The sequence below is a fragment of the Sus scrofa genome, chromosome 9, assembly GCF_054392235.1.
Source record: "Sus scrofa isolate SSC_HxYL_T2T_F1_AM1 chromosome 9, Sscrofa_HxYL_maternal_Yorkshire_Landrace_v2.0, whole genome shotgun sequence".
Classification (NCBI taxonomy): Eukaryota; Metazoa; Chordata; class Mammalia; order Artiodactyla; family Suidae; genus Sus; species Sus scrofa.
In genome coordinates, this window is record NC_139391.1 from 59,094,200 (window position 1) to 59,117,484 (window position 23,285).

Genomic DNA, 23,285 nt, shown 5'->3' on the forward strand with positions numbered 1-23,285 from the left:
AAGGCAACCGGACGACTGTACTTCCCGTAGTAAGTGGTCATGTGCCCTCCACCCTCTGTACCAGGAGAGGAGCTGGAGAGCAGATGGCCTCCTGTCTCTGAATCCTGTCAAGATTTGCTGACATCCTGATGGGGCTACCTCTACCTGCTGCGCCCTGATGAGGGAGAAGGAGAGTTATTGTCAAATTCCCAACTTGCCCTTTTCCATATAAAGTTCACTTGCAATACTTTTTTAACCCGGGTTGCTAATGCATTTGGTTCTCCAGAGTGTGAGAGACCCAGCTTCCTGCATAGCCTTTAATTACTTTCTGGATGATGACATCTCCACCGAGAAGCAACTGGTTGCGTCCCCCGCCCCCCAGTCTCGGGAGGAGATCAAAGAATCTAATAAAGACGTTCAGTATTTCTAGGCGATGTGTTTGACAAGCTCTGTATTAACAAGAAGCCATGTTGAAACTTTTCTTTTTCCGCCCGCGTTCCGGCTCTGTGGTATTTCACAGGAGGATTCTCAGAGCCGCAGCTCTGGCTGAAATCTTGTAGCTTCAAACAGTCCAACCTGCGTCTCCACCCCTCGAGCTCCAGGGAAGACGCTTCACCTTGATCTGTTCGCAGACCGTAACCTTTATGAGGGATTTAGTGGCAATAAGGCCTCGGAACAGAAAATCAGCTTCAAGCCAGTGGACAAGCGACTTTGGATGGCAGTGGGGCCCCTTCCCAGGCCTCCAGATTCAAGGCTGGATAATGAGATGTTCCCTCCACTTGGCTTAATTATTCCCAAAGATGACGGTCGTGGAGAGTGTGGGTATAGCTCAAGTTTTCATTTCGGTGTGAGCGATGTCGTATGTGGAGGGAAAGAGGCAGAAAACTCCCCTGAGGGCTGTCCACCTTCCTCTGAACTTGACCTTGCAGGGGCTGGAGGGTCAGAGATAAGTCTGTGGAAGTGTTTGTACTACAGGGCAGTCAGATAGGGGTGGGGAGGAGGCCACCATCACCGCCTTCCTGCTGCAGTCAGCGCAATTCCCCGCTGCACAGGGTTTTATCGCTTGTGCTTGAGTGTATAACTACCAGTGCTTTTAGGCAATTAGGAATTAAAGCGCTGAGGACGCCATCAAGGCAGCTGAGAATGGAAGGGATCATGGCACCCTTGGCAGCCAGCAGATTGACAGCCCCGGAGAGGCTGGCTTCTGCAGAGCTGAGCACAGGGTCCTCGGGGGAGGGGCTCCATCCCCACCCTGTCCCTTTGTCCCCCTCTGACCCGGGTGGAGCAGCCTTGGAGAGCAGAGTGATTGAATCCAGGAGGCCTAACAGTACATGTACATAGTGTTCACTCTTAGGATGGGGAGCATGGGGAGTTCCTCCTGGGGCCAGGTGGCCGCACCGACCTATAAAGCAAGTTTCTGAGCTGAAGCAAGAATATTCGACGGGCCGAGTTAGCGAACCTGTTCCTGAACTGGGAGAATGGTCCCTGTTGAAAGTGCCCGGGGGAGTTCCCGTCATGGCTCAGCTGTTAACGAACAGGATCCATGAGCATGCGAGTTCGATCCCTGGCCTCGATCAGTGGGTTAGAGATCCGGTGTTGCCATGAGCTGTGCTCCAGGCCAGCAGCTGTAGCTCCAAATCGACCCCTAGCCTGGGAACTTCCATTTGTCACAGGTGCAGCCCTAAAAAGCAAAAAAGAAAAAAAAAAAAGAAAGAAGGATGCTGCACCGCGGGAGTCTCAGGACCTAAAACTGAAGTAAGGAGTGGGTCCCTCTAGCCAAGGCCAAGGCTGATTGGGTAGCCCCGGTTGTGTGTCCCGGGCCAGATGGGGACGTGTGTCTTTTCTCTGTGCATCTCTGGGAGCTCCTGCACAATGTCTTTCTGGAGGGGGAGGCCCAGGATAAGGTAAGACCACAGTCACACCTGTGCAGCTTCCTTTCCCTGGCCACTGGAGTTTCGTGGGTATCAGCTGCAGGCCTGCTTTGGAAAATGGGTGCGCCTGTTAAATGCCTGATGCCAAAGTGGCAGAACAATCTGCTTGCAGAGACTGGGGGGCTGGGAATGACAGGGTTAGAAGAGAAATTAGACACATGAGGGATCAGAAGCATCTTGTAAGCCTCTGACTCTGAGATGGGGTGAAGGAACCCCCAGATGTTCTAGCTCTGCTGTCAAGAAATCATGGTCAGTGCTGCTCTGTGGGCTTTTTCAGCGACAGATATGCCATGTACCACTAATAGATTGGACCCTGCATTACCTCAATCACAATAGCCTTCATCTGCAGCTTGATTAACGGTTCACTAAGTGCCTTCAGGTCTAGGACATAGTTCATCTGATCCCCAAACTCCATAGGCAGAGATTACATCTGAAATCTGCCTCATCCTAGCTCACTGGCTTTGAGCATGTTAGTAGCTAATTGCAGCCTCAGTGTTCTAGGTTACATAGGAAAGTGCATGGATGGTATCTAGTACTTAGCAGGTGTAGGGCAGATACTACCTCTCTTCCATGAAGAATGATAAAAGTAAGATTGCCCTCGACTTTGCTTTTTTTCTTCCCCCAAATTTCCACATGAAATCATGTAAGTAAATCAGGTTATTAACTGGTTCCATTTGGCACTGTCATTTTCATTTGTGAGGACCTCAGCTTGTGTAAATTTTAGGTGATTTTTGTAGGGACGCCTTATTAGTGACTCTGCAATTGGCCTGACTTCCTGTGTGAGGACCTTGGGTTAGTGGCATTTCCTCTCTGAATTTTGGTTTGTTTGTTTGTTTGTTTGTTTTTTGTCTTGGTCTTTTTAGAGCCGCACCTGCGGCATATGGAGATTCCCAGGCTAGGGGTCTAATTGGAGCTGTTGCTGCCATCCTACGCCAGAGCCACAGCAACGCCAGATCCGTAGCCCACTGAGCGAGGCCAGGGATCGAACCCGCAACCTCATGGTTCCTAGTGGGATTCCTTTCTGCTGCACCACGACGGGAACTCCTGGGGGGTCTTTATTATACAATGCAGGGGTTGCCTGTGAGTTACCAAGGGGATTTAAAAGGAAGCAGCTCATGTTAAGCCCCTGGAAAAGTGCCCAGCATACAGAGTGTTTGAGGTGTTTGTGGTCCTTCTCTTCCCGTCCCATGTCTCCCCCACTTTATGATCTGGTCCCTAAAGAGCTGGTTCTGTTTGAGGGGTGGTGTGTGAAGCAGTCATGTGCCTTCAGCCCAAAGCTGGTGCCATCACACTAGAGCTGGAAACCATCCGCTCTGTCTGGACGTCATGATTAGCAATAATTCCCTCACATCTCTGCAGTAAACGACTGATGAAGAGAGCGTTCTTAGCAATTTCTTGGATGTTGGGAAATCTAATGGAGCACTGATGGTTATAGGTAGGTTGCTGTGAAATTCAATTTACCCTAATATGCCCAGAATCAGGAAAGCATGGTGTGTGGGTAACCCATGGTGTTTATTTTCCTCTCCTGTGTCTCTATCAGGAATGACTAAACTGGGTCGAGGAGCAGAGCTCATAAAAACTTCACGTTTCAGCTGATCCTGAAAGGAACAAATTCCAAACTTCAGAACCAGTGGTTTATGACTAATCCTGTATAAATCGCCAGCTTTTCTCCCAGGGCTTCCTGACTTTCCCCACAAACATGAATGGTTTTAATATGGAGAGAGAGAGAAAGAATGAGATGTGAGAAATGACAAAATGATTCTGGTAAAAGAAATAACAGTCTGCCTGAGGCTCTGTCATTAAGGAGCTCTCTGCATTTCCAAACTCTAATTTCGGATTCTGACTATCTGGAATCTAACCTTTCCCTTCTAGAAAGGCAACAAGCACACTGCTGGCGGGAGGTGGGGTCCTGTTGCAAATCTCCCACGCTGCAGCCTGCGACCTCATTTTAAGATGCTGTTTATCTCAGAAGCACTGACACATCTGAAGAAAGTGGTCTGTCTGCATCCACTGGGGGGTAGGGGGCAGGGCGGCCATGCCCATCTCAGCCTCCAAACCAAAGCCCCCCCAACGACTGCACCTAACATCTATATTTATCCTCACAATGGGCTCCAGAGATACACATTTTTAGTAACACTAATAAATCACATTTGGATAGTACTTTAAAATGTGATTTCTCACAGTTTTATCTGATCCACAGAACATCTATTTTAAAAAGGTATGCTACGTATTACTATAATTAACATTATCAGAGCGTTAAATGAGTTATGTGAGTGGATCCAGTCAGTAATAGTCAGGTCTGGGCTTAATACCTGGTCTTATTATGCAAAGCTTAGAATACCTTCTGTCAAAAGAGACCTGACAGATCCCACAAGGCTGGACTATGTATCCTATTATACCAATATCTGTCTTGGAATGAAGGACAAAAGGTAAAAGAAAGAAAAAAGGACAGGCTGACTAGTTTTTTAAGAAAAAAGAATAAGTCAAAGAAACACCTGTTAGTGCACTCAGAAGTGGGTTGAATTGGTCCTCTCTCTGTCATAGTATGCAGATAGCTGGGGACCCTGGTCACAAGAAGCAGCAGCCACAGCCCTGCCTCTGACGAAAGCTCTTCTGGAAGCTGTGGCTTCCTGGTCCAGAGCACAGTAAAAGACGGGTGAATGGAAGGAGCGGGATTAGGACACGCTAGTGGCAGAGGAGGACAGGCTAGAAGGGCCAGGAGGACAGATGCTGGAAGGGCCAAAAAAATACCCTCATGAAACCTCCCACCCACCCTTCTGATGGAGAACGTATGACCCTGTATTAAAATAAACAAGAGGTCTCCCTCACCCAGATCCACCGTGGGTGCACAGGGGGTCCCCAGGGTGCAGGACAGAATGCTGGGAGTTCCCTGGTGGCTCAGTGGGGTAAGGATCCAGCATGGTTACTGCTGCGGTTCAGGTCCAGTTGCTGGCCGGGGAACTTCTACATGCCCTGAGCGCAGCCAGAAACAAACAAACAAACAAAACAGGATGCAGGATGTGGGAGGGTGAAGACCCGGAGAACCAAGGTTAGCTGTCTGCAGTCCACTGCCCCGACTCTGTATGAAGAAAAGGCATCCGGGGTCAGACATCATCTGTGTTCAGGCCCCACTTTCAACACTTCCTATCTGGGTAACCTCGAGCCAGTCACTTCACTGGTCTTAGTCTCTTCCACTGTAAATGGGGATAATAGTAATGCCTCAGAGGGTTCTCGTGGGATCAAATCAGATATGGAGTCACACTCCTCGTAAAATGTCTAAGGCACAACAGAAATTCACGGTCTCGATGCTAATGAGTGTGCGGTTGATTTCTGTATGTTTTGTGTGTAGGCATCCCTGATTCAAGATGCAGTTGTTATTTTGCTAAACCATCTAGCACGCCCCCCATTAAAAAAAAGAAAACGCTCTGAAGTGCTGCAGTTTTCACCTGCAACTTGAACATTTCTTTGGCCTCTCTCAATGCATATATCCTCATCTGTAAAAGTGGAAAGGGAAACAGGGAGAATAGTGCATCTCCGTTTGGCTGGAACCTTTCTGGTCTTAGTGCTGCAAGTCCTGTGTTCTGGGAACTCCTTAGTTCTAGGTAAACTTAGACAGTTGGTCTGCTTAGAAATAATATCTACTTGTGAGGTTAATGCAAGGGTAAGATAAAGGGAGAGTGATATAAACACCTGTTACCCAGCAGGTATTTAATACATAGTAACTGTTGACCTTATTGTACGTGATGAGAGTCTTTGAGGGCTGTTCAAAGATATTGAGGAAGATCAGTCGTTTCTATGTATTTGCAGTTCCATACTGCCTTGTCGAAACACTCTCATTCATTCATTCAGAAACCAAGTGTTGGACACAAACTGGGTGCTGACACTGTGGTGTGTGCCGAATACTTCAGCGAACTAGACAACCAGTTGGGCTTCCATTTTACTTGGGAGAGTGGACAATTATGCAACAGTCTGGTATGTGGCGTCCTGCTTCTGCAAAGATGGTTGAGGAAGAATTCACGGGGGAGCTATTAAAGAATAAGACAGACGGGAGTTCCCATCGTGGCTCAGTGGTTAAGGAATCCGACTAGGAACCATGAGGTTGCGGGTTCGGTCCCTGCCCTTGCTCAGTGGGTTAATGATCCAGCGTTGCCGTGAGCTGTGGTGTAGGTTGCAGACGCGGCTCAGATCCCGCGTTGCTGTGGCTCTGGCGTATGCTGGTGGCTACAGCTCCGATTAGACCCCTAGCCTGGGAACCTCCATATGCCACGGGGGCAGCCCAAGAAATGGCAAAAAGACAAAAAAAAAACAAAAAAACAAAAAAACAGACGGACCCAGCCAGATGAAGAGCAGGGAGATAGGAAGGCATAAAGGACCAGAGTCAAAGGATGATCGTAGGTGTTTCAGGAGGAAGGGAGGCCAGTGGTGTTAGCATTCATGCATCAGGTGTGGACCCAGGCCTGGGGGTCTATGTGGGGTCTGGACACCAGGATAATCAAGGGTACTCCAGATGAGTCCTTTTAATTTTGTAAAGACAAAGGTCTCAAAACTTTAGCTCTGATGCAGCCTTTGCTAGGAAAAGTGTATCCTGAACTGCCATGGGCATCCCAAAGCCTTGCTGCGGAGAGGAGGGGGAAGGGAATGAGCCTCCAGCAGCAAGGCAGCATCTGGGATGCACGGATCTGCACGTGGCCTGTAGAGGAACCTGGTCCAAGCCGCTTCTATGCATCCTCAGCCCCACAGGACCGTGCAGGGCTTAATAAAGCATCTTAATTGGGATTTAATAGGATAGCTACTGTGTGCTAAAAACAGCAAATTGCTGTTTATTAATGACATAATTACTAAAACTTAACACCTGGGCAGTGGAGGCTACACCAAGAGTGAGGAAGTTCCCTTGAATACTGTTTTAATAATCATGTTATTTAATTATTTACACATTCAAATTAAAATTCAATAACAGCCCCATTCAACCTTAACATAATATATTAAATGTGGACCTCTCTCCAAAGAGCGTGGCTCTGGGGGGTTTCTGCCTTTCTTTCCAAACAGAAGCTGACCCCTTCTTGATCTTTCTGTTTTTGTAGTGGTAGGTTTTCTAGATCTAGACCTCAAAAGTCAGCCGAGACATGGCATACAGCCCTGTGGAAATAAGATGATGGCCTTTTTGAAGGACCCGTGGACTCTGAGCCAATCTCAGACTCACCCCAGACCCTTGATAGTATGATCCCAACCGCTGACAGGGTACTTCTGCCTGCCTGCCAGCCCCTTATCCGGTCACCAGCAGCTTGTCTCAAACAGAATCAAATCAATGTTCTCCCCCAAAGAAGGTATGCATATGACATAAGGGATCTGTGCGCTCCATCAGCTGCTCGTGAACGCACTGAAGTTCACATTCGATGCTGCATCCTGGGCTTCCCCATCCAGGCTGTCATCAGGCACCTGCACTATCCCTGGCATTGCTCTCAAACCCCTCCTTTTCCTTCCGTCCTTTCGGAGGCAACGGTTTAACCCAGGCCTTGAACATTACTCATAGAAATTGATTTCTATGACTCCAATTCCTGTTGACCCACTCCCTCTGACACACTGTTACCAGCTTATTTTGCTTAAAGTACATTTAATATATATGTAATATAGAGACAATGTTACAGAAATAGATTCATTAAAAATTATGTTATCTATATTAATTAAATATAATGTATTTACATATTCATTGCATTTACATATGGCATTTCCTTTTTAGTTTTTAATTTTTTTTGCCTTTTTTGCTATTTCTTGGGCCGCTCCTGCGGCATATGGAGGTTCCCAGGCTAGGGGTCTAATTGGAGCTGTAGCCCCTGGCCTACGCCAGAGCCACAGTAACGCGGGATCGAAGCGGCGTCTGCAACCTACACCACAGCTCACGGCAACGCTGGATCGTTAACCCACTGAGCAAGGGCAGGGACCGAACCCGCAACCTCATGGTTCCTAGTCGGATTCGTTAACCACTGCACCACGAAGGGAACTCCTATTTTTTAATTTAATTTTATTTTTTTGTCTTTTTAGGGCCTCACCTGCAGCATCAGGAGGTTCTTAGACTAAGGGTCGAATCAGACCTGTAGCTGCTGGCCTATGCCACAGCCACAGCAATGTGAGATCCAAGCCACATCTGCAGCTTACACCACAGCCCTCAGCAACACTGAATCCTTAACCCAATGAGCAAGGACAGGGATCAAACCTGCATCCTCATGGATACTAGTTAGATTCGTTTCTGCTGAGCCATGACTGGAACTCCAGCATTTCCTTTTTAAAACAATCTCACATGCTTGCTATTACCTGGGTAAACCCAGGGCATGGTCGTTCAGGCTGTTCTGTAATCTGGCTCTAACTTAACTCATTGACCTTGTATCCCATCCATCCCCAAGTTGGTTAAAGTTTATTGACCATCCATTCTGTGTTGAGGAGACATATATTTGCCAAGCAAACCCAATATTAACACTCACTTATGGTACACAACATTGAAAATCAACTATAGCTTAATTAGAAAAAAAAAAAAAACCACCTCACTTATTGAGTACTTCACAACGCTTAGAGTTTTTGTAAGTGCACTTGATAAACTTATTCCTTAAATCCTCAGAAGAACCCTCTGAGGCATAGAGAGTAGCCTTGTGGTTGCCAAGAGGGAGGGGGATGGAGTGGGATGGACGGGGAGTTTGGGGTTGGTAGATGCAAACCATTACATTTAGAATGGATAAGCAATGAGGTCCCACTACACGGCCCAGGCAACTATATCCAGTCTCTTGGGATAGATAATAAAAGAATGGAATACTACTCAGCCATAAAAAAGAACAAAATAGTGCCATTTGAAGCAACTTGTATGGAATTAGAGATTCTCATACTGAGTGAAGTAAGTCAGAAAGAGAAAGACAAATATCATATGATATCACTTATATCTAGAACCTAATATAGGGCACAAATGAACCTTTCCACAGAAAAGAAATTCATGGACCTGGAGAACAGACTTGTGGTTGCCAAGGGGGAGGGGGAGGGGGAGGGAGTGGGATGGACTGGAAATCTGGGGTTAATAGATGCAAATTATTGCATTTGGAATGGATGAGCAGTGAGATCCTGATGTATAGCACAGGGAACTATATCTGGTGGCTTGTGATGGAACATGATGGAGGATAATGTGAGAAAAAGAATATATATATGTGATATATATATAGGGGAGTCACAGTAGAAAACTGACAGAACACTGTAAACCAACTATAATGGGAAAAATAAAAACTATTAAAAAAAAAGTGACTAAATACAATTCCCGGTGGTACACAGCAGGATCTCATTGCTTATCCAATTTATATGCACTCTTTCCCCAAACAGAGTGTAAGTTCAGGGAAGGCCAACAAAATGTGTGCATTCCTACATGCTGTGCATGTACATAACCCACAGCTGTGTGTATAGTAGGTGTTCAGTAAATGTTTGTTGAGTGGCTTTTGCCCTTGCTTCATCCAATGACTATTCTTCCATTAACAGTTATGCTTGGCCTTGAGTTAAAAAAACAAAAACAAAAACAAAAAACCCCAAAAAAACAATTATGCCTGGCCACCAAAAGTCTTATTAATAATATTTTTCTACCATGGCCTCCTTTGTCTAGAATGCTTTTTTCCTCCTTAGCACTGCTTAATTTTTACTTATCTCCCGGGGCTTCTCTTAGGTGTCTCATCTCCAAGGAACCTTCAGTGACATCCATCTCTAGGCAACTTAGGTGTCTCTCCTGCATTTCCTCAAAACCTTATCTGTTGTTTTGTGTCACAGTACACAAAGGGGTTTGCTTCTGTTCCTATTTTTGCATCTTTAGACTCTGAACTCCTTGAGGACAAGCCTGTCTCTCTCTCTCTTTTTTTTTTTTTTTTTTTTTGTCTTTTTGCTATTTCTTTGGGCCACTCCCGCGGCCTATGGAGGTTCCCAGGCTAGGGGTCGAATTGGAGCTGTAGCCCCTGGCCTACGCCAGAGCCACAGCAACGAGGGATCTGAGCCGCGTCTGCAACCTACACCACAGCTCTTGGCAATGCCGGATCGTTAACCCACTGAGCAAGGGCAGGGACCGAACCCACAACCTCATGGTTCCTAGTCGGATTCGTTAACCACTGCGCCACGACGGGAACTCCAAGCCTGTGTCTTTTTAGTATCACATCCTTAGTGCTAAGGACAATACTGGTATATGGAAGTGATCGGTATATTGGTATATATATTTATAAATACATATAAATTTTTATTAAAGTATAGTTGATTTTAAAAGTTCCTTCAATTTCTGCTATACAGCAAAATGACCCAGTCACATATATGTATACATTCTTTTTTTTATACTATCTTCCATCATGTTCCAACCCAAGACATTGGACAGAGTTACATGTGCTATACAGTAGGATCCCATTGCTTATCTGTTCAAAAGGTAATAATTTGCATCTACTAACCCCACACTCCCAGTCCATCCCTCCTCCCCCTGGCAACCCCAAGTCTGCTCCCCACATCTATAGTAAATACTGATAAATGAATGAATGATCAAGTGGATGAATGAATAAAAACAGAGCGATCCTAGTATGTTCCCAACAGCCTGCATGATAAGAAGTAAGGTTCAGGATGTATCCATGGAAACAATACACAAATGTAAGTGGCCCTATCTCAGCTGGCCAAAATTTTCTTATGAACGTGGATTAGCTAGGACCATAGTGCATCCTTGTCAGTTCAAGTTCATTTTAAATAATGACAGTGGGTTAGAAGTTGCCACCTAGAAAATTATTAAGTCCAGTTCCCTAGCATCTTAAAGCACTGTGCCCATTTAGTTCTGATCATTGGGGTTGCACCTCTAGTCACACCATGTCAGCTCTCTGCTACGAATGTTCTGCCTTTCACATTCATCGAGGGCCAATTTGCCACCTTCAGGCTACACTCTGAGGCAGGATTGAAAGGCCAGCAAGCATTTCACCAACTTCTATTTCATGAGTTGGATACATTCCAATTGTTAGTGGAGGGAGACAATTCTAGATGATTCTTCTAAGCATAAGGTGTGATTGTCTCATTTGATATACTTACTGTGCTGACAGCTCTGGCCCAAACCACCTTCTCTTCTACTTGGGGACTGTCCATTGTTCTCTAGTGTATGATTAGCAGATTAGCTATCATGTAAGGAGCCAGGAAAATGAACTCCCAGGAAGCCCTTCCAAACCAAGAGTAATTCATTACCCAGCCTGATTTCCACTTAAAATGTACTTTAACCACACTTCCAACTACAAACCCTAAATCACCCTGTGTTCTCAAAGTCCATCATTTTTTATTTTATTACATGGCGTTGGCATGACATAATCCCTTGCAGAGCATCTCAGAGTGCTTTACAGATCAATAAATTACTTACCTGCAGAGTTTAAGCAATGTCTGCAAGGCCAGCACACTCATTCTGCAGGCAGCCTGTCCTCCAGGAAACAGGCAAGGCTGTGTGAGGGCCAAGGGTGGGCAGGATCAGGGCCAGGCAAATGTATGGGCTGGGGGAAGGGTCCAAGAAGCATGAGCCCCAGTTAAAACTCTGCAAATAAAATGCATCACATTTAAATGACTCTGGAACTTAGAGAGTTTAGGAATTGGGATCCTTCAGACAGCAAATCAAGTGTTCAGTCATTAACTCATCAATCATCTTTCTGTCCTGGAAGGTTCAATCTAGCTTTTAAAATGATACAGCCATAAATGACAATGTTATGTCTTAAAAGTCCTGGATCTTGGAGCCAATGGTCACTCCCCAACTCTCGCCACATCAACTCTCCTTTGTTTCTGTCTGCCAAATACTTGTGAGAGCACAGGTGTGTGTGTGTGTGTGTGTGTATGCATGAGTGTGCACACTAGGGTATGCATACGTGCATGCACACAAACTGCCTCTCTACCTGAAGCTTCATGCTGATTTAAATCTAAACATGATTAATTGGTGCTTGCTTTATTCAAAGCACCATATTCGAGAGAGCAGAACATAAAAAGATGAGTAAGCCCAGTATCTTATACTGTGATAATTTATGGCATAGGAGAAAGATGAGGCAGAGGTAGCATAAGCCAGTTTATTTTAAGGCCCTAGAGGAGGTTATGGAATCCCCAGGAAGGAGAGGCCACATCCTCCTGGAAATCACCTGGAAGACCTTCTGGAAGAGGTGGCAGCTCAACTAGGCTTTGAAAAATTCAATCAGTTTTTATGATTGGTTGAAGAGTCTAAGGGACCAAAACTAGCAGCAAGGGCTTGGGGGTCAGGAAGCAAACATTCAATGAGTGCTTGTTAATGAGGGTTCCTGGTTGGGTGGAGCCTGGAAAAGAAGACAGAGGAAAAGGAGTAAGACACCCCCTTTTCCTGGAGGAGAAAGTCTGGCACAATTAAGAGTAAGTAATCAATGGTTCCAGCAGAGGAAAGACCAGCATGAAAATTTCCAACCAATCTGATTTTGTGTGAGGTCACACTCTGGTGAGGCCTTATCCAGGGAATAAGGTGAATGTCACATGCCTGGAGTCTCCTGCAGCCCACAGGGCATTGGGTCCTGGAATGGCTCACGGTGGTGTCTCAGAGGCCTGCTGATTTAAGCAGGCACCCTGACACGAAAACACCTAAAAGCATGGGACAGTGGGGCTACTGAATACTTGAAAAACTAATGTGTCAAAACCAATGTCACTGCAACTGAAATGATGTGTTAGTGACCCAGTTCTGAGGTTGTTAAACACACATGTAGCCAGCTGGGGAGCTGGTGCCCTTGAACAACCATTATAATTCCATCTTATAAGTATTTGTCGAATTTTTACTGTGGATATAAATATAAGTAAGACCTGGCTCAAACCACTGGAAAGCTCACTGTCTAGCAGGTGAGAGATGCTATGCATATAATCACAGCACAGTGGGATAATGCTAAGACTTGGGGTTTGGGGGCCCAAGAGATGATGCCCTTACTTTACATACCCATTGGCAGACAAGACAAATGAGCCGTCATATGTGAATCAAATCTCACACTCAGTAGTGGTGAAGATGATGCTGGGGAATGGGGCTGAGGTGTGCAGCACAGATGAGCTTCTGCTTTTGAGCCTCAGAGTGAGACAGGTGCACACCCCTGTGCGGTGGGCTGTACCCATCCCCAGGGGCTGCTGTTCCGTGAAAAGTCAGTGAGGAAGCATACAATATAATGTGGCTTCCGAAGGGAAGCCTGTTTCCAGTATGGAAAACTGCATGAAATGCAGGGATCCTGACCCCAGTTTATCTATTAGAAGGAGCTCCTCCCTTCCCTGGGAGGATTCATTTAAGATATGCAGATGTGAGAGAGACTCATCTTCCCTCCGGCCTGTGCGATATATTTGGGCACAGGACGAGTTGCAGCAGTTGGTTTGAGGCATACGGAAGGGCAGGGAGAAGTAGGGCAAGGGAAAGCTGTGGCAAAGGGGCATCTGATTTGGGTCTCCAAGGATGACTGGGAGTTTGCCAGGAAGGACGTAAGGAACCAGGTTGCTCCCAGATGTGGGATGACCAGGACGGAAGTGATGCGCTGGGGACACAGAGGGGTGAGTAAAGGGGGTGGTTGGGAATGTCAGTGGAAACAGAGGATGAGGCTTGAGTCCCCAGGGCCTGGCTTATCAGGACAGACGCTGGGTGTTATCAGGTGGGCAATAGGAGTGACTGGAGGTGTTTGGGCAGAGATGCAATGGAATTGTGTTATATAAAGATGCTGTGTGGCGAAGGTGTTGGAGGGGTGGGGTGAGAGTGGAGACAGAAGACCGTGGAGAACAGGTGCCACAGGGTTGCAGCAGAGCCATCCTTTTCAGACTCTCTGACATTGTGTTTATGTATTTATTTATTTTTATTTTTTTATCTTTTATTTTTATATATATGTATTTTTTTTCTACTGTACAGCATGGTGACCCAGTTACACATACATGTATGCATTCTTTTTTCTCACATGACATGTTCCATCATAAGTGACTAGACAAGAGTTCCCAGTGCTACACAGCAGGATCCCATTGCTAATCCATCCTGAAGGCAACATTCTGCATCTATTTACCCCAAGCTCCCAGTCCCTCCCACTCCTTCCCCTTCTTCCTTGGCAACCATATGATATCCTTGGCAGTGATATCATATGGTATTTGTCTTTCTCCTTCTGACTTACTTCACTCAGTATGTTATTTTTTAAAAATTATTTTTATTTTTATTTTTAGTCTTTCTAGGGTTGCACCCATGGCATATGGAAGTTCTCAGGCTAGTGGTCCAATCAGAAACTGTAGCTGCTGGCCTACACCACAGCCACAGAAAAGCCAGATCCAAGCCTCATGTGAAACCTACACCACAGCTCATGGTAATGCTGTATCCTTAACATACTGAGCGAGGCCAGGGATCTAACCCATGTCCTCATGGATACTAGTCATGTTCGTTACTGCTGAGCCATGACAGGAACTCCTGACATTGTGTTTAAATAGGAGGAAATAGACGCTAAACTCAAGGTAAGATGTTTTTCCCATGTTTAAGGTAATCCATCATCATTTCCTCTAGAGTCGCTGTATTTCAGTCCCTTGATTATTCTGCCAACCACTATTTTAAGACAACCAAGACATGTTACAGCAGGATTTTTATTTTCCTTCTACCTGTTCTGTCTCCACAGTATCTCCCAAAATTGTAGAGATTTCTTCAGATATCTCCATTAACGAAGGGAACAATATCAGCCTCACCTGCATAGCAACAGGTAGACCAGAGCCTACGGTGACCTGGAGACACATCTCCCCAAAAGGTAAGAGAAGCACTTATTATATCGTGTCCTGAGAAGAGGTGGTAGAACTGTTGGCCATGGCAGAAGGTTATGGTACCCGTGACTTAGTCCAAAGGGTCCCACATTCTTGGTGGCCTGAGGACAATGTATTTATGGCTCCTCAGAGAATATTGGTGTCTTCAAAACAAGTTGTACTTAACCTCTTAGATTTCAAAAGTCATATGCTTGAGAATCTCGCCAACCCTTGGGAAATGTATCCCAGTTGTTTCTGGGTGAAATGGTGGTAGCATGTCCTTGGGTGAACGTTCCTGGTCGTATTTGATGGTGGAGGTGTCAGCTCGGGTTTGGTGGCGTTGTTCAGCTGGTTGGTGTAAGAGAGAGAAAACACAAACATGCAGTGATGAATGAGAGCTTTCAATTGCCATATTCCTAAAAGGATAATTTCCAAGTCTGTGATTCTTCAACATTGCCAAATATCTGGCCGCTGGTCCATTAGTCGTTTTATGTTTTTTGTTGTTGTTTTACTCTGATTAATCCTAGATAACAAATATAATTTAATGGGTGACTAAATTGCAACATCCACTTTGTCTAAATGTCTAGATATTTTGTAGACCAGACTAAGTGTTGTGCTTTTATGGATTGAATGTTAAACTTTGAGAACTTAAGGCAAGATGTCATTTATTATTAAGCTTGCTTTTATGCAAGGTGCATTACTTATTTCATTTGTTCTTAAATGTCTACTGAGCGCTTGGAGATACAGCAGTAAACCAAATCAGACAAGCCCCTGCTCTCATGAACTCACATTCTCACAAGACAAATAACCAAAAAAATAATAATAATAGTTGGGGATGCAGATGAGAAAATAGGGCAGGAGACATTGACAGAAGTTTGGTCAGGAAAGGTGGCATTTGAGCAGAGACATGAATAAAGAGTCTTAATCTCCTGGCTTATATCGAATGTGAAATATATTTATGTAAGTATGTGTGTGTTTGTGTGTATATTTGTATGAAGGTAGATGCATTGCCAAGTAGTGTAAATTAAAGATGCTAAAGGACAGATAGACACTATTGCATATAAAATAAACAAGGCTGTAGTGTATAGCACAGGGAATTGTACTCAAGACCTTATAATAACTTATAATGGAAAAGAATCTGAAAAAGAATATGTATATATGTAAACATATGTATATAAAGAATGTATATAAAAGAATATATATGTGAACATATATATAAAGAACATATATATAAAATAACATATATATAAAGAATATGGATATGTGTTCTCCTTCAGATCCTCTTCCATATATACATATATGTGTGTACATATAACTGAAACATGTTGCTGTACATCTGAAACGAACACAATATTGTAAATCATCTATACATCAATAAAAATAAATAAATAAAAATGAGGCCACTAAAGGCACTGCAGGGATTGGTGGCGTTGGTGCTGCAGGTGGAGTCCCCCTAAAGTGGATCCCAAGGAGGTGATTGATGAGCATGAAGTTTATGGACTTGCTCTTGGAATCCACAGTGTGAAAGGGATGGGAGGGAGGCAGGGTTGGGCCTCAGGAGAAGTTGAATTGTGAGGCCTTCCAGTGGAACAGCCCTGTTGGCCTCGTGGGGAGTTTTGAGGATAGGATGACCTTCCAGAATTGTCCTCTCTTGGGGTTATGGGGGTGGCCTTTAATACTAGCACAGCAATCCATCACAGAATCTGTGCTGTCCCCATCACACAATCCAAGGACTGTGACCTTTGCCAGGCGTCTCTCTTCATCTGGAACAATTCCCATGAGGGGCTGCAGCTGAGGGCTGTCTGTTGACCCCAGGCAGGCTCCTCCATTCCTGAAGAAGGCAGCTGCATCAAGCATTAAAAAAAAAAAAAAAAAAAGAAAGAAAGAAAACAACAACAACAACAACAAAAAAAAACAGTTTCAGGGAGTTCCCCTAGTGGTGCAGCAGAAACAAATCCAACTAGGAACCATAAGGTTGTGGGTTCGATCCCTGGCCTCGCTCAGCAGTTTAAGGATCTGACGTTACCGTGAGCTGTGGTGTAGGTCGCAGACATGGCTCGGATCTGGCATTGCTGTGGGTGTGGCGGAGGCCAGCGGCTACAGCTCTGATTAGACACCTAGCCCGGGAACCTCCATATGCCGTGGGTGCGGCCCTAAAAAGACAAAAGACAAAAGAAAATTTAAAAATGAAAAAACAGTTTCAGGCTCTGTGTGGGCCCTAGGTACCAGATTTCCTCTCTCGGGGTTACAGTTTGCCTTGATAGAGGTTTCCAGAGAAGATGTGAGGTCTCCGATGAGTTTGCCCTGAAGTCCTGGGAGCCGCCCTTGCCACCATTCCTGATACCACCACCATGAGGAGAGGAATCAGGGAGAGCTGCTTGTGTGCCTGCTAGTCTCTCAACTGGAAATGAGTTAGGCATGGAAAGGACCTCCCATCACCTAGGTGGAGGTTTCAGCTGTGCATGAGACCATTAGGGATGGCATGGGGTCATGGGGCACTTCCAAGGGTGGGGTGTCCAAATGGACAGACTTCCTCATCTATGGTCCATGGTCATGCCATTCAGCCATTCATCACTGCTTTGTGCCAGGTCCTCAGTGACCCGGAAGCTGGGGCGTCTGTGCCTCTAGAACCTGCAGGACATCCATCATCCCAGATGGGTAGACTTTCCTTCTGTTGGGAGGTGCGGCACCCTACCTCCTGCAAACCCCCTTTTGGCTCCTGTTTGATGTCTTTTCTCATCCCTCCCCCAGCCCTTCAGCTCTTTGTCCTTTTCTGGGTGCTTGTCTTTTCTCTTTCTCATTTTTTTCTTGCCCTTTCATGCTTTCTCTTTTTGTTTGCCACTTTCCTTTTTCTCACAGGTTCCCCCTTTCATTATTTTATTCCACGCGGTAATCTCTTGTTTCTCTCTCTTCTCTGTCACCTCTTTGGCTCCCCTCTGGCACTGGGGCCCCCTCTATTCCTCTTGCTGAAGTCCACACACCTGTGCCCTCGAATCCTCCCCATTTCCTGGCAAGCCAGACGCCTCATTTCCCCAGGGGACTTTACCTGAGCCTGGGCCAGATGCTTCTCTTTTACAGGGGGTTTAGCTGCTATGGAAACAGAAGATGGATCAAGGGGAGAGGAGCAGGATAATCAGAATCTACCTGTGGATCAGAGTAATTTAGACGAGCAGCTTTCCCCAGATCCCAAGTGACGAGACATGCCAAGCAGTGACTAATCACCTCGGGGCTCCCAGGGGGCCGATTTCTCTGTGACTGATTATTGGGAGATCAAAGCTGTCATTGAGTGGCTGCCAAACGTGAACGGAAGCTAGAGACCCTTAGCAGCAAGACCTTCGTCTTTGCCCTCTAAATATTTCTGAGAAGCTGCTTATTTTCAATATGTTGGGGTTTCTTGGAGAAAAAGATAGGCTGTACCTGAGCAGAGGCTCCAAAGGCAGAGAGCCACGGTTACCTCTCGTCCCATTCTGTGTGGGCAGATGGTGTTTTATTCAAAGTCATTCTTACGCTCACACCTGTTAAACCCCTGATGAAGGGCTGACCTGGGCCAAGCACTCTGGGCAACCTTGCTGGCTTCGTTGCATGTTCTGTACTTTTCTGAAAAATCTTGGTTTCCTCTGTCGTAACTCAAATGGTGCTCCTTGCAATAAGCTTATATAAACCTCTTCATTAAAAAAAAAATAGAGAGAGAGGTAACACTGGTTCATAACATTATACAAGCTCCATGAGTAAAATATTCTATTTTGATTTCTGTGCACACTCTAGTGAGATCACCACCAAAAGTCTAGTTTCCATCCATCGCCATACAGTAGACTCCCTGCACCCATTTCACTAACGCCCCCAACAGGGCTTCCCCTCTAGTAACCACGACTCTGTTCTTCGTATCTATGTGTTTGTTTTTGTTTGGTTCGATTTTCACATTCATTTTATTTTGCTTGGTTTTTTGTAGATTCCTCATATAACTGAGATCATATGGTATTTGTCTTTCTCTGTCTGACATCTCACTTAGCATAAGGTCTCAGCTTTGACTGCCTCCTCTGTGGAAAAGGACTATAGAAATGTTAACCACCATTGTATTAGTGGTGGCTCATACAGATCTGCAGAAGCTAGGATTGATCTTCTGGTGGGAAGAGGGTGGTGGGGTCTTTCTCAGAAGGTTGTCTACCTGGCATATTACATCAGATGGAGAAAAAGTCAGTTTTCCTTCTCCTAGATGGAGACAGAGTGAAGACTTCCCAGGCTACCTCTTGGCATTGCCATAGATCATGAGTGTCATATTTCACCTGTTATTACTGGTTGTGTATCTTTTTAGTTCCCTTCATGAGCATATGGCTCCCAGGGATTTAAGGAGAAGGCATCCTAGCTTTGTATAGATACTTGCCCTCCCTGCACACCTGTTTTGAAGGGTACAGGTGTGGCTTACACCTGCGCAGGCCTTGATCTCTTCAAGAGGAAGAGCTCATCTCGTTTTCTCATGCAGAAATGCCACTGTGAGCTTCATGAATGTGCTAATGGCCCCTTTCTGAATTCCATGGCTTAGCACCACAGGTGCTGAAGGACCAGCCATGGGCCCAGCATCCCTTAGAAATGGGATGGTCCCACTCTTGCCTCTGCTTCTTGTCTTGTCCTTGTCTAGGCATGCAGGAATTTATTTTAGCACAGCCCTTATGCTTCAGCCTTTCTGTCTCCCAAAGTGAACCTACTCCTCTCCGTTCCTCTGGATCTTCTAAGAAAACAGATATAGCATCTCTTTTAAAGTAGCCTCAAAAATGCTTTTTAAAAAAAATTTTTATTGTTATTTCCCCAATACATTTTTTTTCCTACTGTGCAGCATGGTGACCCAGTTACACATACATGTATACATTCTTTCTTCTCACATTATCATGCTCCGTCATAAGTGACTAGACATAATCCCCAGTGCTACACAGCAGAATCTCACTGCTAATCCATGAAGTACCTTAGAAAACTATACATAGAACTATCATATGACCCAGCAATCCCACTCTTGGGCATATATCCAGACAAAAATTCTCTTTAAGACCTCACACTTCATAGAAAATTATTCTAAAAGTCCAACTGTTATGTTTTCAGCTTCTGTTGGACTGTTAGAGCTTTAGAGAGAAGGCTGAGATTCCTGTATTTCCACATCCCAGGGTGCCCACTATGAAACCCAGGAGGAGGCCCTGCTATTCCTATGGGAACAGGACTCACTGAGGGTCCTAATGGAGCACCCCTCTTGGGTGCCCCCACCTCAGCCTTTCTTCCATTAAATAAGCCACTGAAAAGAAGAACCTCACCAAGACTGCTAAGAGAACATCTCTGACCTGGGTGTTGTCTGGGGACTCAGTACAGTCCAGTGCTCAGTCCACAGAGATGTCCTGATTCCTGGTTTGTGAGTTCTTTGAGGCCAGGGCCTGGGTCTCCATGATCTTAGATTCTTCCCCTCCTGGCATAGTGCCCTGCACCTTAGAAGGCATCTAAGACACACTTGTTGATTCAGTGAACAGCACCTGTGTTTGCCGGTGCCTAAAGGCCATGGCCGTTCTCCCAGTTCAAAGACTTCATCCCTATCCTTGAGGAATTCTCCTCCACTTTGATGTTGCTAGTGTGTTTCCAGCTGAAACTCTGCTGGTGAGTCTCCAGGAAATTGTCTCTGGTCTTCACAGGATCGCAAGCCTTTCCTGAAGTCCCCCCCCCACCGCCCCCCGCCCCCGGTGGGGAAGCTTCTGGGTCAGGGCTCAACTTTTGCTTGAAGGAGTGACTCCTTTGCAAGTTCCCTTTTGCCGAGGTTGAGAAAGCTTGGGGGCATCTCTGAAGGTGGGTCTCGTGTGAGTTCCCTTCTGCCCGCATCTCTGCCTTGCTGCTGTCATGCTTGTGATTTCTGATATGTCACTCACCTGGTCCTTCCAGGGCACTGGATCCTTTTGCTGATTTACTCTTCCCAAATTTATGTGTCCCTAAACCCTTAAGGGCTCTGAGAGTGAATTCAGCAATATATGAGAAGTTCCTGTTGTGGCTCAGCAGCGACGAACCTGACTGGGACCCATGAGGATGCAGGTTCGATCCCTGGGTTAAGGATCTGGCGTTGTCATCAGGTGTAGGTTGCAGATATGGCTCGGATTTGACCCCTAGCCTGGGAACTTCCATATGCTGCTGGTGGGCCCTAAAAACAAACAAACAAACAAACAAACAGTGTATGAAAATCTGCTGCTCCTCATGGGTTAAAAAAATTGAAAATACAAAGAAAGATATCAGTCTAGAAAAGAGAAATGTTTAAAAAAATTCTCCCCTCCATTCCCTGTGGGTGAATTGAAGTGGGGCTGAGATGGACGGTTTCTTCCCAGGGCCACACAAAGACCTGGGGGCAGAATTAGAGCAAGACGGTATCTACTGGGCTGCACACCAGGCCCAGCTCCAGAAGCCTCCTCTTGCCAGGGCCCGAGGTGGGCACTCCTGTCTGCATTCCCCACCTTCTCCTGCAGTACCGCGTGACCTGCCCAGCTGCCAAGTCTCCTCATCTCCCACTTCGGCTCTCCTGCTGGATTTGAAGGGGCCATCACCCATTCAGTGGTCCCAGCTCTCGTTTCTAGAGCTTTCCAAGATAGCCGCCTTGAGGACAAAGTGACTGTTGGATGGGAGCTCTTTCCTTGCCAATGTTCGGAGCCCTCCCCTTGCCCCATGCCCTCCTCGTCCCCATGTGTCGGCCCTGACAGGCCATCCTCCCCAGTCAGGCGGGACCCAAGCACTAATTGGCACTGGAGGTATCACAGCTTGAGTTCAACCAGAGCTGGCAGGAGCCACGACTCCAGTGACAGCTCTGTGAAAGAGTGTCAGGAGCAGAGCTCCAGCATGCCACCGGCTGACGTGGCACCCAGCACTAATGAGCAGCCTGTCAGCACCGGCGTCAGGGGCCCTGTGTGGCACAGAGATCATTAGGATGGCAGACGAGAAAAACGTCTCTGGCAAAGAGGCTCCCGGGATGAGAGGGAAGGAGGACAAAATGGAACTTAAGTCTTCACCTCACCCACCAATGTTAACCACCCAGCAGGAGGGGACCAAAAAAGAAAAAGAAGAAGATGTTGGCCACCCAGCCGGAGGGGACTGAAAAAAAAAGAAAGAAAAGAAAAAGAAGGAGGAGGAGGCCAGAAGGAAGATACTGATGACAGATCCCTATCTATGCCAACTCTGGACCACTTTTGGCATCTCATTTTGGTGGTTGCCGGGTGCTTAACAGGCTAGACATTATTTCTGCAGGAAGCCAAGGGGAAACTCAGTGACTCAGTTACCTCTCCAGTCATGGCCACTGTGCTGTGAATCCAGGAATTAGCCCAAGAGCCCAAGTAACCAGAGACCTGAAAGGAAAGGAGACCCTGGGATCGGTGCTCTTTTGCTCCTGGTCAGGGAGGCTCCTGGCCCAGAGCCTGCTGAGCAGCCAGCTGTCCGCCTGTCCGAGGTAGGGTCTGGGAGAGGCAGTTGAGAGAAGTAGTCTCCTCTGAGCTGTTTCCTTCCACGGAGGACAAGGGCGATGGCTAGCATTTCCAATCCTTCCTTGGCTGCTTCCTGAAGACTGTTGAGAATTGTCCAGCTGGTCCTTCCTTCTGCTTTAGGCTCAGGATGGGGCAGTTCTACACTGTGTGGAATGTCTGGCCCTTCTCTGAGGCTCTGACAGCCCACAATGTCTCCATCTCACAGGTTGGGGTGACCCACCTGAAGGGATGCATGCGGAGGTGGGTCCAGCTGGATTTGAACTCTCTTCCACCGCTCACTGCCTGGGTCAAGCTGGGGCAAGGATAAGCCTCTCTGAAGATGTGCTTCCTTCTTGAGTCTGTTCTTGCTTCTTGACCTCTACCTAGAGATTTTATGATCTGGTCCTGGATCCCATCCTCTAGCCCACTGCAGTCACACAGACAGCTTGAGATTCACCACGGACATGGCATCTCCTCCTTGGGTTCACTTCTTCTCCCCTTAGGTCACCCCACCCCCCACCCTAGCTCTCCCACTAGGCTAGGCTCATTTCTCTGGTTAAAGCCACACTAGCACTTTTTACAATGCTGATTTTCTTTATTATTTCATGTCCATTTGGCCATGAGACAGAGGAAATTAAAATTTAAGATCCTAAATATGTGAAGTATTAACTTATATGTACACATGAGACGTGAAATAAATTATGGAACGCTTGCAAAAAAATAATGCCTAAAGACTAGGCTCAAATGCTACCAGTTTGAGGACCTCTGATGGCTTTCTTCAGGCAGAGTGTGACAGGCCTTCCTTCCTCCGAGACTCTACAGCACTTTGTGTGGTGACAATGCTTACTGTTACCCGAGTGCTCCAGTGGCTTCCTGTGCCCATGGGATCAGGAGAGCAGCAGCAGGGCTCACACGCTTGCATTTTATCACCAGTGTTGACCACAGCACCCGACAGTGGCAGGCCCTGTGGGGACTGTTGAAGGAACAAGGGCTCAGTGGAACAGATAGACTGTTTTTCTTCCCTTTTTAAAACTGAGTCTTTCTGGTGCATAACTAAAAACAAAATTTATTTCAGTGAGTCAAGAGTAGGACACGAGGGCTTCATCTCTGCATCATCATCATGTTTCCCAAACCTACCAAATGAATTTGTAAG

The 23,285-nt window shown here is 46.1% G+C and overlaps 1 protein-coding gene and 1 long non-coding RNA gene across 6 annotated transcripts in view; both read left to right on the forward strand.

Moving 5' to 3' along the window:
• NTM (neurotrimin) overlaps positions 1-23,285 on the forward strand; it is a 1,001,303-nt gene that overhangs the window by 852,505 nt on the left and 125,513 nt on the right. For all 5 annotated transcript variants that reach the window (XM_021102348.2, XM_084976657.1, XM_021102351.2 and 2 more), the window contains one exon: positions 14,549-14,674. In XM_021102348.2, the coding sequence (XP_020958007.2) occupies positions 14,549-14,674 (126 nt within the window). The remainder of the gene's footprint in view (positions 1-14,548; positions 14,675-23,285) is intronic.
• On the forward strand, positions 16,208-21,735 carry LOC146399939 (uncharacterized). The gene is made up of 2 exons (XR_014815597.1): positions 16,208-16,583; positions 16,865-21,735. It is a non-coding gene; the product is annotated as an uncharacterized LOC146399939 (long non-coding RNA).